Source organism: Onychostoma macrolepis, chromosome 16, assembly GCF_012432095.1.
Source record: "Onychostoma macrolepis isolate SWU-2019 chromosome 16, ASM1243209v1, whole genome shotgun sequence".
Classification (NCBI taxonomy): Eukaryota; Metazoa; Chordata; class Actinopteri; order Cypriniformes; family Cyprinidae; genus Onychostoma; species Onychostoma macrolepis.
This window is the reverse complement of record NC_081170.1, coordinates 9,190,802-9,210,995: the sequence shown is the minus strand read 5'-3', so window position 1 is coordinate 9,210,995 and position 20,194 is coordinate 9,190,802. Positions and strand designations below refer to the sequence as shown.

The 20,194-nt window shown below is 33.8% G+C and overlaps 1 protein-coding gene across 4 annotated transcripts in view; it reads right to left on the bottom strand.

Annotated features, from left to right (window-relative positions):
• rbms3 (RNA binding motif, single stranded interacting protein) overlaps positions 1-20,194 on the bottom strand; it is a 164,750-nt gene that overhangs the window by 45,981 nt on the left and 98,575 nt on the right. For all 4 annotated transcript variants that reach the window (XM_058745715.1, XM_058745713.1, XM_058745711.1 and 1 more), the window contains one exon: positions 1,025-1,182. In XM_058745715.1, coding sequence (XP_058601698.1) covers positions 1,025-1,182 — 158 coding nt within the window. The remainder of the gene's footprint in view (positions 1-1,024; positions 1,183-20,194) is intronic.

The following is a 20,194-nucleotide window of genomic DNA, read 5'->3' as shown; positions in this document are numbered from 1 at the left end:
TGGTTTGATAACATTATGCAGTTGAAATGAAATAATTGACTCCTTTAGGAGGCTAATCTCATAGCTAGCATTTTATGCATAATAAATACACAGTTAAATAATATTTTCGCATGTTTGAATAAATTGACAAATGTACAGCGACAACATGATTAGAAATCAGGCAAAATAACAACAATCTGCTCACAAAGTGATATTTACCTTGATTTTTCTGTTTTCTCCAAATATTTCATATAAACCTGCTCTTCACTGACACGTTTAGTCTCTTTAAATAAATAAATATTATTTCATCTTATTTCACTATGTTTATGTTTTAAACTATATAAAATTCTATATTATTTTAAATCAATGATTCATAATTTTATACAGGATTTAAAAAATGTTTTTTTTTTATTATTATAATAATATTATAATAATAATAATATTACTGAATATTGATACTTAAATCTAATTTAAAAAGGAGCCAAAATAAATGACGAAGGCAAGTTCCCAGGTCGAATGTGATCTTCATATACAAAAAATAAGTTGAAATATATTAGCTTTAACCTCTGGGACATTAAAGTTCCTGTAATTGAAGAAACATCCTTACATGTTAATTTAGAGAATGAGAGGAGAGGGGAAGAGAGAGCATAAGAGGGAAAATAAAGAGCGGCAGGGGTGCTGTATAGTGTTTGTTTCGGGCTGCTGGGAGTCTTGATTTAGTCTGTGCTCTCTGGAGTGGCTCCTCTCCTCTGTGCAGCCCCATTCAGCTCTGCTCACCCAATCATGGCTGAACGGCTAATTGCCTGGCTGGCACACTCGTACACACACACACACACACACACACACACACACAGCCTCTGCTGGGATCTCTTACACAGCCAGTGACCCTGAAAACCAGCCAACCCACCCCACACGCGCCACACAAGAGAGGGGGAGAAAAGCAGGAAAAGAAAGAAACTAAGTGATGTTTTTATAGGTGCCCTCCAGAACAAACGCTCCGGCTAGTCTTGCATGGTCCAAAGAGAGTGTCGGGTGTCAAGGTTACCTGGCAAACCCGACCCCTCGGCTGACCCCGTTGGCGTCTCGCAGTATCCGTGTGGAGATGACATGTCCGAAGGGCTTCAGCATGTTCTCCAGCTCTTGTTCATCCATTGAAACCGGGAGATTTGAGATGTACAAGTTAGTGGGGTCCTGCTCCTGTTGCTGTGAAGAGAACACAAACAGTCTAACATTAGAAATGTCAATCATCATGTAGTCACACATATTCAGACTTCAAATGATCTGCATAAACTCTGTTTGCAAAAAACAACTATTTAGACGGGACGTGGCCTTCTGAGTGATATAGAAACTGACCAGGAGTGCAAGACTTGGGTACAGGTGAGGATACCTTGTTTACAAAGAGTCTCAGACAAAACTTTCTGACATCACAACCGTCCTAGGGGCATTCTGGTCAGATCTTCCATGCTGCTTTTGCGATTGGTGACATGAGAAAACCAGGATGGAGAGGAGACTGAAAGAGTGAGTTGTTAAAGCTGAAAGTTGTGTAAATGAAGACTATGAAATGCTGGAGGGCCTTAGCTGGGTACATCTCTACCTGTCTCTCACTAACGCACTGGTGGAATCCATTGTTGTGTTGATGGCCTCTTCTAGAGACACTGTGTGGCTGGCTAATGGGGGTCTGAGAGGATAGCGCACACGATACAGACACTGTATGCTGGTTGTTGAAGGGGTTTAGATGTGTGTGCGTGTGTGTGCAAAGACCAAAATGAGCAGCATTAAAGCACTTGCACACCAAGAGAACATACTGCATCTGTCTCTTTGAAGCCCAGGTTAAAATGCACAGAGGAAAAGCGTACACTGTAAAAAAAAAAAATAAAAAAAAAAAAGTTTCATGTTTGTTTTCTTCAGCGAAGACATTTTTATTTTTATACATTTTTATAAATTACTGGAATAAAACTGGAAACTTTTGCAAAGAAAAACACAAACACGAAAACACAAAGTGTTTGCATAAATTTACAAAATTAAAGCTTGGAATAAAAATGTAATGTGAGCGAATTTTATCACAAACTTGTAAAAAGTTTGATATACTATTTTAATATATTTTGATATAATTTTATGTATTATATTATTTGATATAAGAATAATTTAAGACAGTACATTATGAATTAAATTGATCAAAAGTGACAGTAAACACATTTATCATGTTACAAATGATATCCATTTCAAATAAATGCTATTCTTTTATTACAGTAAACGTTTTTTTATTACTGTTCTTTTATTACAGTACAATAAATGCAATTCTTAGCACAGTTTCTACAAAAATATTAAGCAGTTGTAACTGTTTTTAACACTGATAATAATACATATTTTTGGGGCACCAAATCTGCACATTAGAATGATTTCTGAAGGATCATGTGACAATAAAGACTGGAGTAATGATGCTGAAAAATCAGCTTTTCCATCCCAGGAATAAATTACATTCTGAAATATATTAAATTAGAATTCAGTTCTTTTAAACAGTAATAATATTACACTATTCAATGTTACCATTTTATATCAAATAAATGCAGTCTTAGTGAGCATAAGAGACAAAAATAAAACAAATCTTCCTGATTCCAAAGGTTTTGTGAATATTCAAAGAAAAATTGTTTTGTAATTTTTAAAATCAATTTATTAAAAATATATATTATTAGTAGGTAATATGTATTTAATAAAACACGAGCAAACATTCTACACTGTAAAAAACAAAAAAAGTTGAGCGAACTTAAAAAAAATTCAGCAGATTTTTGAGTTTGCTCAACTTATTTTTGTGGGAGATTCTCAAATTTTTGTTGTATAAACTTAAAACGACAAGTTGAGAAAACTCAAAAATCTGCTGAAGCTGGTTGACTTAAAATTTTAAGTTGGCTCAACTTTCTTTCTTTTTTTTACAGTGTATGAACAAGACATTTTTAAAGGTGTAGTATCCACTGCGTGGGCTGGGCTGTGAATTTCTAAAGGAAACAGAGTGAGAGAAACAGAAGTGAAAACAGAAATTGTTGGTGGGCTAGCTGAGAATGACGGCGACCTGCTGGTGAGTTAAGGAGTTATCTGACATGTGTGCGTGTGCAAATATTCCATTTGTGATGTGTGAGGCCCGACCCTGCAGGAGACCATCACTCTTTTATTAAGTGAAAGTGATTAAAAGAGCAACTGTAGCTGCTTTATGATATCTCCTCACACACCAGATGTTCTCTGCGCTCTCATTCACTGGCTGAGATCCAAACGGGTTATTGAACACCCCACGCAGGGCATTTCAAGTGGCAAAATCATCAAACGCTGTTTGTAAGGTTGTTCTTAAAGCTGCCTAAAATGACCGCTATATAAAACCGGCTTTAAAGTAAATAGTAAAACTGTAAAATGTTAATAAGAAATAATAAAATTCCTTAAAATATTTAATAAAAAAAAAAAAAACAACAGCTATGAATATTAAAGAGTCCCTGTTAAGATGACAAAACTTGAAACAGCCTATAATTTTGTCCTGCGAAAAAAAAAAAAAAAAAAAGTGTAAACAAACAACAGCATATAAAGCCCTATTCAGAAGGTAATTGTTTCTCAGGGTGACATCCATAAAAGAACAATTTGTAAGGCTCCTCTGTGATAAAACTCATGCATTTGGATGACTATCATGCAGGGGACAGATACAGAAGCATTCGCAGGTATTTGCATGAAAGCGCACACTTGTGTTTTTAACATTTAGATAGACTTGAAATCAATAACCTGTGTCGCAAACATTCTGGTTCAATTTCCTTCCTTTTGAAGATTGACACTTTTATACAGTAAGGATGCATTAAATTGAACTATCTATTTATCAACCAATCCTGAACAATTTTAAGTAACTGTTTTTAACACTGATAATAATACATATTTTTGGGGCACCAAATCTGCACATTAGAATGATTTCTGAAGGATCATGTGACAATAAAGACTGGAGTAATGATGCTGAAAATCAGCTTTTCCATCCCAGGAATAAATTACATTCTGAAATATATTAAATTAGAATTCAGTTCTTTTAAACAGTAATAATATTACACTATTCAATGTTACCATTTTATATCAAATAAATGCAGTCTTAGTGAGCATAAGAGACAAAAATAAAACAAATCTTCCTGATTCCAAAGGTTTTGTGAATATTCAAAGAAAAATTGTTTTGTAATTTTAAAATCAATTTATTAAAAATATATATTATTAGTAGCTAATATGTATTTAATAAAACACGAGCAAACATTCTACACTGTAAAAAAAAAAAAAGTGTAAACAAACAACAGCATATAAAGCCCTATTCAGAAGGTAATTGTTTCTCAGGGTGACATCCATAAAAGAACAATTTGTAAGGCTCCTCTGTGATAAAACTCATGCATTTGGATGACTATCATGCAGGGGACAGATACAGAAGCATTCGCAGGTATTTGCATGAAAGCGCACACTTGTGTTTTTAACATTTAGATAGACTTGAAATCAATAACCTGTGTCGCAAACATTCTGGTTCAATTTCCTTCCTTTTGAAGATTGACACTTTTATACAGTAAGGATGCATTAAATTGAACTATCTATTTATCAACCAATCCTGAACAATTTTAAGTAACTGTTTTTAACACTGATAATAATACATATTTTTGGGGCACCAAATCTGCACATTAGAATGATTTCTGAAGGATCATGTGACACTGAAGACTGGGGTAATGATGCTGAAAAATCAGCTTTTCCATCCCAGGAATAAATTACATTCTGAAATATATTAAATTAGAATTCAGTTCTTTTAAACAGTAATAATATTACACTATTCAATGTTACCATTTTATATCAAATAAATGCAGTCTTAGTGAGCATAAGAGACAAAAATAAAACAAATCTTCCTGATTCCAAAGGTTTTGTGAATATTCAAAGAAAAATTGTTTTGTAATTTTTAAAATCAATTTATTAAAAATATATATTATTAGTAGCTAATATGTATTTAATAAAACACGAGCAAACATTCTACACTGTAAAAAAAAAAAAAAAAGTGTAAACAAACAACAGCATATAAAGCCCTATTCAGAAGGTAATTGTTTCTCAGGGTGACATCCATAAAAGAACAATTTGTAAGGCTCCTCTGTGATAAAACTCATGCATTTGGATGACTATCATGCAGGGGACAGATACAGAAGCATTCGCAGGTATTTGCATGAAAGCGCACACTTGTGTTTTTAACATTTAGATAGACTTGAAATCAATAACCTGTGTCGCAAACATTCTGGTTCAATTTCCTTCCTTTTGAAGATTGACACTTTTATACAGTAAGGATGCATTAAATTGAACTATCTATTTATCAACCAATCCTGAACAATTTTAAGTAACTGTTTTTAACACTGATAATAATACATATTTTTGGGGCACCAAATCTGCACATTAGAATGATTTCTGAAGGATCATGTGACAATAAAGACTGGAGTAATGATGCTGAAAAATCAGCTTTTCCATCCCAGGAATAAATTACATTCTGAAATATATTAAATTAGAATTCAGTTCTTTTAAACAGTAATAATATTACACTATTCAATGTTACCATTTTATATCAAATAAATGCAGTCTTAGTGAGCATAAGAGACAAAAATAAAACAAATCTTCCTGATTCCAAAGGTTTTGTGAATATTCAAAGAAAAATTGTTTTGTAATTTTTAAAATCAATTTATTAAAAATATATATTATTAGTAGCTAATATGTATTTAATAAAACACGAGCAAACATTCTACACTGTAAAAAAAAAAAAAGTTTCATGTTTGTTTTCTTCAGCGAAGACATTTTTATTTTATACATTTTATAAATTACTGGAATAAAACTGGAAACTTTTGCAAAGAAAAACACAAACACGAAAACACAAAGTGTTTGCATAAATTTACAAAATTAAAGCTTGGAATAAAAATGTAATGTGAGCGAATTTTATCACAAACTTGTAAAAGTTTGATATACTATTTTAATATATTTTGATATAATTTTATGTATTATATTATTTGATATAAGAATAATTTAAGACAGTACATTATGAATTAAATTGATCAAAAGTGACAGTAAACACATTTATCATGTTACAAATGATATCCATTTCAAATAAATGCTATTCTTTTATTACAGTAAACGTTTTTATTACTGTTCTTTTATTACAGTAAACGTTTTTATTACTGTTCTTTTATTACAGTAAACGTTTTTATTACTGTTCTTTTATTACAGTAAACGTTTTTATTACTGTTCTTTTATTACAGTACAATAAATGCAATTCTTAGCACAGTTTCTACAAAATATTAAGCAGTTGTAACTGTTTTTAACACTGATAATAATACATATTTTTGGGGCACCAAATCTGCACATTAGAATGATTTCTGAAGGATCATGTGACACTGAAGACTGGGGTAATGATGCTGAAAAATCAGCTTTTCCATCCCAGGAATAAATTACATTCTGAAATATATTAAATTAGAATTCAGTTCTTTTAAACAGTAATAATATTACACTATTCAATGTTACCATTTTATATCAAATAAATGCAGTCTTAGTGAGCATAAGAGACAAAAATAAAACAAATCTTCCTGATTCCAAAGGTTTTGTGAATATTCAAAGAAAAATTGTTTTGTAATTTTTAAAATCAATTTATTAAAAATATATATTATTAGTAGGTAATATGTATTTAATAAAACACGAGCAAACATTCTACACTGTAAAAAAAAAAAAAGTTGAGCGAACTTAAAAAAAATTCAGCAGATTTTTGAGTTTGCTCAACTTATTTTTGTGGGAGATTCTCAAATTTTTGTTGTATAAACTTAAAACGACAAGTTGAGAAAACTCAAAAATCTGCTGAAGCTGGTTGACTTAAAATTTTAAGTTGGCTCAACTTTCTTTCTTTTTTTTACAGTGTATGAACAAGACATTTTTAAAGGTGTAGTATCCACTGCGTGGGCTGGGCTGTGAATTTCTAAAGGAAACAGAGTGAGAGAAACAGAAGTGAAAACAGAAATTGTTGGTGGGCTAGCTGAGAATGACGGCGACCTGCTGGTGAGTTAAGGAGTTATCTGACATGTGTGCGTGTGTGCAAATATTCCATTTGTGATGTGTGAGGCCCGACCCTGCAGGAGACCATCACTCTTTTATTAAGTGAAAGTGATTAAAAGAGCAACTGTAGCTGCTTTATGATATCTCCTCACACACCAGATGTTCTCTGCGCTCTCATTCACTGGCTGAGATCCAAACGGGTTATTGAACACCCCACGCAGGGCATTTCAAGTGGCAAAATCATCAAACGCTGTTTGTAAGGTTGTTCTTAAAGCTGCCTAAAATGACCGCTATATAAAACCGGCTTTAAAGTAAATAGTAAAACTGTAAAAATGTTAATAAGAAATAATAAAATTCCTTAAAATATTTAATAAAAAAAAAAAAAAAAAGTGTAAACAAACAACAGCATATAAAGCCCTATTCAGAAGGTAATTGTTTCTCAGGGTGACATCCATAAAAGAACAATTTGTAAGGCTCCTCTGTGATAAAACTCATGCATTTGGATGACTATCATGCAGGGGACAGATACAGAAGCATTCGCAGGTATTTGCATGAAAGCGCACACTTGTGTTTTTAACATTTAGATAGACTTGAAATCAATAACCTGTGTCGCAAACATTCTGGTTCAATTTCCTTCCTTTTTGAAGATTGACACTTTTATACAGTAAGGATGCATTAAATTGAACTATCTATTTATCAACCAATCCTGAACAATTTTAAGTAACTGTTTTTTACATTTGTAATGAAAATATGTCTTGACCAAATCAGCATATTAGAATGATTTCTGAAGGATCATGTGACACTGAAGACTGGGGTAATGATGCTAAAAATTTAGCTTTGCATCACAGGAATTAATTTACAACAAAATAGTTCTTTTAAATAGTAACAGTATTTCACGGTATTACTATTTTTACTGTAAAAAAAATCATACCCCAAAGTCTCTATTAAAATGTAAAAAAAAAAAAAACAACAGCTATGAATATTAAAGAGTCCCTGTTAAGATGACAAAACTTCGGAAACAGCCTATAATTTTGTCCTGCGAAAAAAAAAAAATTGACGTTTCCATTTCAATTGTCAATAAAATGACAGATTAACACCAGTACATGTTGAAATGACCTCACATCTCTATGTAAAGCACTTGCAGTTTAATTAAGGTTTCTAAATTAAGTTTAACCTAAGAAAAAAATACCTACTGTACAGTGCCGCCACTTTAAAGGGGCTGCCCGCTTCCCAGAGGGTGCGGGGTTAACATTTCAGATTGGACTCCACCCTCATTCTCAGCCTGCAACATCTATTTAATTGTATTAGAGAGCCAAAGCCTCAGAAATACAAAAGAATAAGAGCTCAGTGAAAATATCTCATAAATGTGTCACTCTCGTCAAAGCTGAGAGCTGGGAAAGAGTGACAGGCAGGGGGATTACGTCTGTGATGTGGATGGGAAAATACATTTGGAATCTCAATATAAAGACGAGGGGCTGATTTTCTAAAGGACGGACGTGGTGAGATGTATGAATGATTTATGAATATGAAATGAAAACACCGGCCCTTCCTTCAGGCCCCTGAACAAGACTGAAAACAGAGCTGGGTGTGTGTGTGTGATATATACCTTCAAGTATCAGTATGCTTCCAAAATGATTCAGTGTGGAGGACAAGGCCATGTTTTTGTTCCTCGGGTTGTGTTTTGAAACGTTAGATGAACATATGTATGTGGGTCTTCGTCATAACCTGAGGACGCAATGTTTCCAGCGTTCTTTTTCTCTCTGTGTAAGCTCTAATGCCTTTCACCTTACAGTATATGAAATGTGGTTTGGTCTAGGTCATGGAGAAGAGGGCAACTGAATTGATCAAATTATGATCTTTAGAGTCTGCCTTTGAAATCCAAAATGAGACCATTTACTGGTTGTGGATGATGGGCAGCAACAAATTAAATGCAGGGAAAGACATACCAGAAAAATGTGTGTCTGTTCATTTAAGTTACTTATTCAGTAATGAGTAACTCATCAGTGGAGCTGAGTACATGTGAGCAGCTGTTCTTACACACACACACACACATGTTTGTTTTTGTGAAAAGTGGGGACATCCCATAGGCGTAATGGTTTTTTAACTGTACAAACCATATTTTCTATCGCCCTACACCTAAACCTACCCCTTACAGGAAACTGCATTTTTACTTTCTCAAAATATTTCATTCTGTATGATTTATAAGCCTTTTGAAATATGGGGACATGGAGAAATGTCCTCATAAATCACCTTCTCCTTGTATTACCTATGTCATACTATATGTCATATATCATTATACAAATTTTTGTCCTCATATGTCACAAATACACACACACACATATCTTTCAATGTCATGATTATCAGTTTATAAAACAGTATAAAGTCACAACTGAACTTGTAGAGCTACATTCGGATTCATTTTAAATAAAGAGGAATTTAAAAGCAATATAAAAAACAGAACAGAACAGAGATTTACTTTAATTGAATTGAATAAAATTAAGATTAAATGAAAAAACATATTTTAATAGTACAGAAAAGAATAAAGTAAAGTCAAATAAAAATATCAAATATTATATATGTATAAATATACATATATACTTATTTATATATTGATATATATTAACATATTTACTCTAATAAGTATTGAACAGAATAAGTTAATACAATTTTCAGAATAAAACATTTAGAGAATTTTATTATGAATAGATAATAAAATATGTATCTACAGAATAATATACAATAAAATAGAATAGGGATGCGTGGTATACCGGTATTGGAAAAATACCGGTATATATTATGTTTCAAACGATACAATATCATAATTTTGCTCAATTCGGTATTTCATACACTGCTGTTGCGAAGTGCACTTGTAGGTGGCAGTGCTTCCCAAATTGCTGCGCAACCAGTAAATGTGACAACAAATGACAATGAAAATCTATCAACGCCCCCCAAAATGAATAAATAAAGAGAACAGCAGAAGTGAAATATGGCATTATTTTGAATTCAAAACAGATGACAAAGGTGAACGAACTGACCTTACAGCACCTGTATGCAAGCGTTGCTATAAATCATGTGTTGCCACAGGAGGCAACACATCAAACTTTTTAAGCATTTATCGCTTGCTCATCCTGATCTTTTCAGAGAATTAAGAGATCGACAGGTGAGTGCATCATTCATAAATTCAGATTTAATTTGAACTTTTATTTACAACTGATCAACGCACATACAAATGTGATACAGTAAGCGCAAATGTGCGTGAGTGACACGCTAGAACCAGTGAAGTTTTGGTCACGAAATATATGTACTTGCATTTCATACAATCAAAAATTAATTGAATTTGAATTAAGCAAGAGTTTTGCTATATTCATTTTAGTATCAATAATATGAAGGGAATGTTTCTGCCATGCTGCTGACCGCTAATATGAAGCAGCCGAGAGAGCAAGAGAGTGAGATTTATATTTAATGCTTTTTCTTTGGCTAGCTGAAGCTGAAATTTGAAAACAATCTGAGAGAGAGAGAAATAATAACGTGATTTTTAATATTACTTTGACTATGTTGCATTAATTGCGTTACTTCAGTTGTATTTATTTTCCTTCAAACTCAGTCAAAATTTATTCCTGGCAGGTTTTTGTTACATTTTGAGACATTTTGTTTGCACTATGTGTTTGAACTGAAACGATAAGAAGATTTGAATATATTTTCATTTTATTACTTCAGTTATATATATATTTTTCCTCCAACATCAAAATATAACCTATGTTCCCTGTAGGTTTTTTGTTACAGTTTGATACAAAGGTATTAAGAATCTGTTTTTATTAATATTATTATTTTAATAAAATTGTTTTCAATTCACTTATCTTTTGAGGCTGGATATTGGTCACCTATGGTACCGATTTAATATCGATACCGAGGTATTACATTCTGGTATCGTACCGAACCAAATTATGGTATTGAGAAATCCCTAATATAGAATATGAAATAGGAAAAAAGATTAAAAACTAAACAAAATTTTAAGGAAAAAAAAACCCTACAGAAAACACTCTTACATAGTGTTTGTTCCTTGCCTGCAGTGTCCAAAAAATAAACAAAAAGAAAGATAAAAAGTTTATCATCACCACAGGGACTAAGTAAAAAGCAGATTTCGGTATGACACAGTGCAACAAACAGCCAGAGTTCGTTCTGTCCTTGCTGCCGCCTTTCCCAGAACTGAGCGATGGGGATTTCAGCAAGCATCTGTGAATGTCATACCAATCCACATCTCACCTAGACCTCTGTGTCTCCTTTCGGACAGCTCTGGCCCTGCTCAAAACGTCACGATGCAGTCAGCACGCTCTGTTTAATTCTCTCTAACAGGAGCTCAGCGAAAAAAAGACCACGCTACATTCTCACAGCTACTGACGGAGGAACATGCCACTCTCGCTGATGGCTCTTTAAATAGTTTTTAAATGCTTAATGAACGTAACATAAATATTTAATAATATCTAAACCGTTAGGAGCCCAGGAGTCTCGTTACGAACTTTATCTGCAGGAGAAGTGAAGTCAAGGGTGGAACCTTTCATGCAAACTAATGCATCTGCATGGACTGTCTATGGTACATCTAAGACAGGTGTCCAAGGTTTGCCCGTGCTGTTAATGCTCTACTTTCAATATTTCTGTGCTCGGAATGGTCCATGTTGCTGAAGCAGCACTTCAGAGTATCAGCATTCCAGAGAGAGGAGAGATTAAACAGGGCTGGGAAGCTCACACACATTCCCACCGCCTGCATTACAGCCAGAACTAACAGCCCAGCCAACGGGCCTGTGCTCAGCTGATTAGCCCATAGGGACATAGTGCTCTAGTTGGAGCTCTGCCAGTGAAGGCCAAAGGGAGGGTTGGGAAAGAATAGAAGGCCTAGAAGAACCATTAGGATGTTACAATGACGGTTGTTTAAAATTGAATGATAAAATCGATACCATCTTTCGATTAACACCGTGGGACCATATAAAGAGTCGTTTGTCACTAAACCAGCCAGGTGATCAATTTCCATCTTATTCCCTCTCTTGAAATGATGTCTTTACATGATGCCTAAACAAAGCCAGAAACTGAGAACTGGGTCTTATTCAGAACATGGGTTATATTAAAATAAATAACTTAAAATAATAACACAATTTATAAATAATAATAATACAAATATAAATGTATATTTTCATATAATAAAAAAACATATATATATATATATATATATATGTATTATAAAAATAGTACAAAATAATAATAATAATAATGCAGTTTATACATAAAACATTTATAAACAATTATAAATAATAATAATAATAATAATAAATATAGAATTTATATATATATATATATGTTTTTATTTGTGTGTGTGTGTGTATATATGTATACACACATTTTTTTAATAACAATGAAATCATTATGATGCCTAAATAGCCAATAAGTGCAAGAAACTGAAAAAGTAGGTCTTATTCAGAAATGATTCAACACATTTTTCAAAAATTTGAAAAAAATTCTAAAATATTCTAATATAAATCATATATAAAATATAATATACAATATCATAATTTGTTATCCACTTTCTGAATCTTTCGTTAAACTATCGTCGCATTTATTTAAAATGTCATCATTTTGCAAGCCACAACACATACTGTATTTCATCACCATTCATTTGACTTCTACTGTGTAAGTAAATCTACATATACTGTATCTATTTCTTTTTTATTTCGAGACATGGTTTCACAGACAGGACTTAGACTAAGCCAGGATTAGGCCATAGGTTAATTAGGACATTTAAGGAATTTTTATAAACATGCCTTGGAAAAAACATTACTGCTGTGCATCTTGAAACAAAACAAAGGCACTGATATATTTTAAGAACAGTCTTAAGCCTGGTCTATAAAACCAGGGGTTAATGTATTATGATTTGCCAAATATTGATGACATTAAAAGGCTTTCTGCTTCTCTCTCCACAAATGATTTGCCACCTCATCTTTACTTTCACTGTCGATAATAATTCCTCACAAAAAACCTATAAAAACACAACAGCATGATGTTTTGTTTCAAAAGCCGTGACCTTGGAGCATCCTGAGGTTAAATGCCTTGCTCAAGGATGCAATAGTGTTTGCACATCTTTCACTACGAAGCTGCCGTACTCCACATACACCACAGAAAAGCCAGCATGTCACACGATGGCCACCCTAAAGCAACCTACTCTCTATTCTCTGACCAATCAGAGTAATTTGCAGGCCTGAGTGACAGGCTTCTGTCACCATTGGGTGGCTAACAGCGCTGGTAAAAGATGAAACCTCACTAATGCTATAGATTGCCACTAAATTGATGCCTGCAGTCTTAATTGGAGTTGCCATCAACAGCTGTTGCAATTTGGAGTTAATCACCGCATCAGGGCTGCTGCTCCTCATTTTAAGAGGATGGAGAGGAAAAAAAAATGGGCAGCGATAATTGCAACTGCAAGTGGAAATGATGAGTTTTTACCAGAAAAAGAGACAAGAGCGGATTTTAAGTGGGCACATCCTTCAACATGCACAGATATGGATGAAAAAAAGTATGTGTGTGCGCCAGGCAGGGTCTTATTGTTCCTGAAGGTGCAAAGGTGCTGAGACTGTCAGTGTCTTCAGTGCAAACGCAGCTGAATCCCAAAATGGAAAATGCAAGTCTCCTCTAGCATCGTGGTCGCTGCGGTGGGATATCACACTTTCCAGCCTGGTTATTCTCCCTCTCCTGCAGTTTTTCTGGCAGGGTATTTCTTTTATTCCCTCACTCTCAAAGGTCTCTCCACAGCTAAATGACCACCATAAAGATTATCAGCCCATGACCTGAAAACATGTGTATGACTCAATGTCTGTACAATCATCCACAATAATTTATATAGTACTTCAAGCTCCGTTTCAAACCCTAGTGAGCAGCCTACTGCCTGTATAGACAGCTGCCTTCTAAGGCAGCATTCTAAATGAAACAGAAGCCTTATAAGTGATTTGGAACGCTCTAAATAGGCAACATCTGTTAGAAAATAGCACTTCATAAGCTGAGTGCACAGAAAACTCAATGCAGTAAGAGGTATGATGCAATAATCTGAAAAGCGTAACTATATTAATCAAAAATTTGTCAGTTTTATACATACTCTATAAACTAGTCAGGGTAAAATGGTCATTTTTTTCTATTTTAAGTCATTTTTTATGGATACATTTCTGTATTAAATGAGTAAAAATAATAAATTAATTTTGCTTTGTCTGCCATTTTGGATATTTTTCCTGGGCTCATTGCAATGCATTCTGGGATTGATTTCATCACATACTGACTTACTGTGGCAAAAACAAAAAAGGTATGTCTCATTTTGCACACTTCTGCACTTTTTGATACCATTTTGAAGGGGCTAAATCTGCTAAAAGATCTGCTAACCACAGTTATTATTGTTAAAACTATTAAACACATATTTTTTAACTGAAATTAATTAATAAAACTATTATATGAAAACCTTAAAGTAAAAAAAAAAAGAAAATGTTTCTTTACCAACTACCTAAAGTAAGTTTATTAAAAATACTAACTGGAAATAAATAAACACTAAAACTGAAATAAAAATAAATTATTACTTAAAATAAACAAAAAATGACAAAAGCACAAAACAAAATATCTAAAAGTTAAACTAAAATGAAATAAATACTATTATTTAACCATAAAAATAATAATAAATACTACAAAATTAAAATTAAAAGTGAAAATATAAAAATAAAAGCTAATTTAAAATGATTAAATATTATATAAATACTACAAATAAATTTAAAACACAATTTCCTTCAACTGGAAAACAGTAATGTTTCCATGTAGTAAAAATAACACTAGATAGGCTAGAACAGCATCTTTTTCAGTGAAGATATCATATAAGGCAGCATAATTAAGTTCTCTGCCTACCAGAAAAGACTTTGCGTCAGGAATGCGCCTACGATGCCCTAAAAAGCTTCCTAGGTTTAGGAACAGAGCGGCAGTCTGTCTTTCACACATACACACACTGCGGCTCAGGAGCTTGTGGCTCTCCTCCCCATGGCACCCATCCATCACTCTTATTTTTCAACAATGTTTACAGGGAGCCAAATGAATTTATGATGCATTACCTTGTTAAAGAGGCCCAACCAGAGGGGCCACATTTGTTGTTTGTGTGACTCACTGTGTATTTGTGTGATGAATTTGTGCATGTAATTTGGTGTATAATGTTTATAAAAGATTAGGTGTGTTGTGCTCCGTGCATGTTTGTGTGTTTAACCTGCTTCACAAAAATTGGTTAACAATTCAAAAGGGTTGTGTGTGTGCGTCTTTAGCGATGCATTTAGTCTGGAGTAATCCATCACAGAGCTGTAGCGGCCGATCCAGAGCAGTGCTGTCTGTCATGAGGTAGAGCAGTGAATTATGGGTAGCAACAAACACAGGCTGCCAGCAAAGCTTGAATCAATCTCAAAAAAACAAAACAAAACAATACAAACAGAAAGAACAGTCAAACCAGCAAGATACAACGTCAGATATTTGGTGTCTTTGTAACCGTATGGTTTAGAGTCTGATTGGATGGCGATGTTAAACGCTCTGTTCAAAAAACTAGTGAGCTGCCTCTGTAAGCAGTGTTTTAAGGCATCACAGGAGCGATCCTGATGTAAAGGGCATTTCAAAACGTAAGCAAATTTTTCTTAGCTTTTGTCCTGTCTCTTGTTTTCGCCAAATTCAGCATCTCAGGTATCCTTTGCAGAGAATGCAATCTCAGAATGCACTCCAATGAGCAACAACACGGATAATAAAACAGGACAAATTGCTTAAAATAATAATAAAAAAATCTAATAAAAATTCTAAAAAAAATATATTAATTTAATACTGAAAAGTATCAATTATGTAACAAAAAAAAACAAAAACAAAAAAAACGATTTACATCATGTACAAAAAATACTACGGAAGTCAATGGCAGCCAGCAACTGTCTGATTACAAACATTCTTCAAAATATCTTCTTTTGTGTTCAACAGAAAAAAAGAAATTCATACAGGTTTGGAACAACATGAGGGTGAGTGAATGACGACAGCGTTTTTAGGTAAACTATCCCTTAAATAATTTAAGTAATTTTAACAAGATTAAATAAATTGCCATCATATTTAATATATTCATATATTAATAGCCATTTTTTAAAATATTTTTTTCTACACACACACACACACAGAACATTTTTAATAATTAATGATTATAATAAAATAATTATTTTAATAAAAATTGGAAATTAATTAATTAATTAATTAAAAACCAAAGGCTATAATCTATTGCCATCTATTATAATTATAATTATTTTATTCTTATTCTTTCAACCTTAATAATTAAATCATGTAATTTCGTTTCTGTTATAGAAGGCAGCTGCTTGTGTAGGCAGTATAGGCTCACTAGGTTTTGGAACAGAGTTCAGGTCTGAAACCTCTGACATAAAATGGTAAGAAAGAACAGATTTGAATGCGGGATGGTTATTTTATGAGCTACCAGCAAGAAGTGGTTCTACGTAACGCGCATATGACTATGTTTGACCCTATACTGAACCGCAGTCATGGATAAGGCTCAGCATTAAAAATATGCCCTAAATGTTCCCAGATAAATAAAAAAAGAAAGTAGGAGAGATAGAGGGGAGAGCGAGAACAGGCAGAAATCATTCTGACAGCTCTGGGTGAGGGACTGCATCAGAAAGCGGCTTTAGCAGCGGCATCTTGGCGAACAGATGTGGGAACATTTAAAAAACGAGACCCTGGGAGGCCGTTTATTTGATGTATTACTGGGACACCGGCAAAAAAAGCAATGCTTGTTCAGGAGAACAAAATGAAATTATTTCCTAAAGCGAATAATAGGTTTTTCTTATAGAAAGGATTATTTTTTTGAATTGTGCCATTGAGATTTTTCTATTTTCTCAGTTTCTTACTGTGAAAGTCTGCAGAGCCACTATGGCTAAACCATACGGGATTGTGTGTGTTTGTGTGTGAGCCAAATGTCCCCACAAGGACAGTAAAACCTGAAAATCACCTACAGCAGCCAACGGCCCCTGTGAGGAAAGCAGCTTAATAAACACTAAATAATGTCTTAATGAAAATCTAAAAATGCAGAAAGATTAGGATGCAGGTAGATCCTATCCTGTAGAAAGCAGAATTATCTCTGAATAAACAATAGACAATAGAATAATGGTACCGTCGTGAACAATTTTGAATAGTCGTTATTTTAGTATTTTTTCCCCCCGTTATTTTTGTAAAATTAAGGTTGAACCATTGATGTCACATGGACTATTTCATCAATGTTCTTACTACATTTCTGGGCCTTGAGGGTTGCTTTGCTGTCTATGCGAAAGCTCTCGGATTTCATCAAAAATATCTTAATTTGTCTTCCAAAGATGAACGAAGGTTTTATGAGTTTGGAACGACATTAGGGTAAGTAATTAATGACAGAATTTTCATTTTTGGGTGAACTATTCCTTTAAGATAATGCAACTACAGTATGTCATTGATATCTGATTCATATCCAATAAAATAAAAATAAATAAATAAAAATAAATAAAAATAAAGTGTTTATTAATTATTTATATCATAAAATACTAAAATAATGTAATACAAATGCAAATGCATATTATGCATGATAGATAGATAGATAGATAGATAGATAGATAGATAGATAGATAGATAGATAGATAGATACTAAATAACATTAAAATGGCATAATTTATAATTATTTAACTGATGTTTAATTATACTTAAATATAATAATTACAATAACATTTTTAAAATTATATTAATAAATTGCAATAAAATAGAATATTATTAAATATAACTGGTCTTATTGATGATGAACTGCTTATGGTTTATTTTGTATTTCACCCTCACTTGTCCCATGTGTGGTGCCGGGTTCCACTCTGATCTCATACTGTCTCATGTGGCTATGAAATTACTACACATGACATCACAAGCTCGTAATACGATATTGTTTCCCATCACAGCATCCCAAAAAGCTGCCAAAAAGCGAAACGGTGTCTTTAAAGGTTTTGTTATGGTTGTTGTGAGCTCATACAGCTAGTGAACCTGTCACCACTGCTCTGACTCACAACTTCTACTACACATACTCACGGCATCCGAAACACCCCCCTCCTCCTCGTCTCGGGGCTGTGATCAAGTCTAATGGAAGTCAGCTGGGGCTGGATGTAATTGGGCAGGAATGCAGACTGGGCCGCGAGGCGACAGGACTTTTCCACACCACATCAGCTGGTGGGAGGAGTGGTAGAGGCAGCCTGGCCCGGACCGGGGCGAGGAGGGCGTCTGCCGGAGAACCGCGCTCTCTGCGGACCCTTCTTATCCGCTCCGTGAGTGAAACAGCATGAGAGAAGCATCTGGCTGGACGCCCTGTTCCAAGCGTGCTTCGCAAATAACATAAAGCCTTGGCGAACTCCGTTCAAGTTATAGATAGTGTAACAGTAACTGAATTGCCTTTGGCACTTCGAAAGAAAGGTCAGCAGCCTCTGAAGAGCTATTCAGATCACAGATCTGACAGAGACCGAGCAATTATGAGAACAGTTCTCACATTCAGAGAAAGCTACACTTTAAAAACACTACTTCAAGTATAGTCTTGGCTGCTAGGTGCCATACTTATTTTGTTTTTACAGTAGTACAATATATCACAATTAAATGGCAACTGCATACAGTGACTGGAACATATCCCTGCAAAAAAAAAAAAAAAAAAATGAAATGCAACTGGTCTCAGATCAGCCTTTAAGGATTCTAATTACACAAAGTTTGACTCAAGTCAATTTCCCAGTGTTCTCCCTGTGATCGACAGAGTAACAGAGCGCCAAATCCCTTGAGCCCCACACCTTTAGAGGCTTAGTAAATGAGCGGCTGATTTTATCTTTAAATGTAATACAGCAGGAAGCAAAGGCTCTTAAAGTGAAGGCGTATGGCTAAGCTAAACAGGAACGTACACCTGAGGATGTGTTAGTGTCGGATGCGATGTGATGTAAAGAACAGGCCGAGGGGCATTTCTGTGTTATCACTTTGTTCTAGATATTTTAAACTGACAAGCACATATTGTATGCTAGGTAGTACTGCAAAGATCATGGCTACACTCTTAAAAATGAAGGTTCCAAAAGGGTTTTTTTGCAGCAATGCTGTAAAAGAACTTTTCAGTGAACAGTTTTTGGAACATTTTAACAATATAAAGAACCTGTTTCCACTATAAAGAACCTTTTATGTTATGGAAAGGTTCCATAGATGTTAATTATGGAAGCATATGTGTAGCAAAATTCAATTTGAAATGTAATATTCAAAATGGCAATGCAATATGCAAAATGTATTTCTGTATTTAAATGTACATTTTCCCATTCATATGTGCAACATTTAGTGCAAAATGAAAATGAAAATTAAATTATATCATTTAAATTTGCCATTTTCTACACTAGTTTTAATCTGCAAATTAAAAACATATTTTGAAGCTTTATAAGTTGCAAAACTAAAATATATTACCCAAATTGATTAGATATGTTTAACATGTCCAAGCAAAAACTGTAGCAAAATTATCATTTAAATGCTGTTTTTCCTAAATGCATTTAGACTTAGGGGTAGGACACTTGGGATTGCATTTTCATCGTGATACCACGTGATAATTGTAGCAAAATGCAATGAGAGTTTCAAAATGCATTCTGAGCCAAAGGTGCAGCAAAAGGGTAGCAAAATGGTGATTTAAATGTCTTTTAAAGGGTGTATTCATACCATGAAAGTCCGCTAGTTCACTTGCTTTGGTCCGGACCAAATACAATGTTGATTTTTTTTGTTTGGTGCGGTTCGCTTTCACACTGCCCTTTTTTCAAGTGAACCAGAAATTGTAAACAAAACCACACGTGTGCTAAGGTCATCCATTCATTGGACAGAAATTCAGCAGGGAAAAACAGGAAGTGCAAAAACAGGCTAATCATGGAGATCTTTCATAGTACAATTTTTATTCTTTTACTGATTTGCTGTCATGAGATAAAAACTCAGTATGAAGAAACTTATGAGCATCTTATGAGACAATGTCATACAATGTTGTAATTACGACTTGCCAAAAATAAAATCTATAGATATGAAATACTTAAAGCATATCAAAATGTTAGTTTAA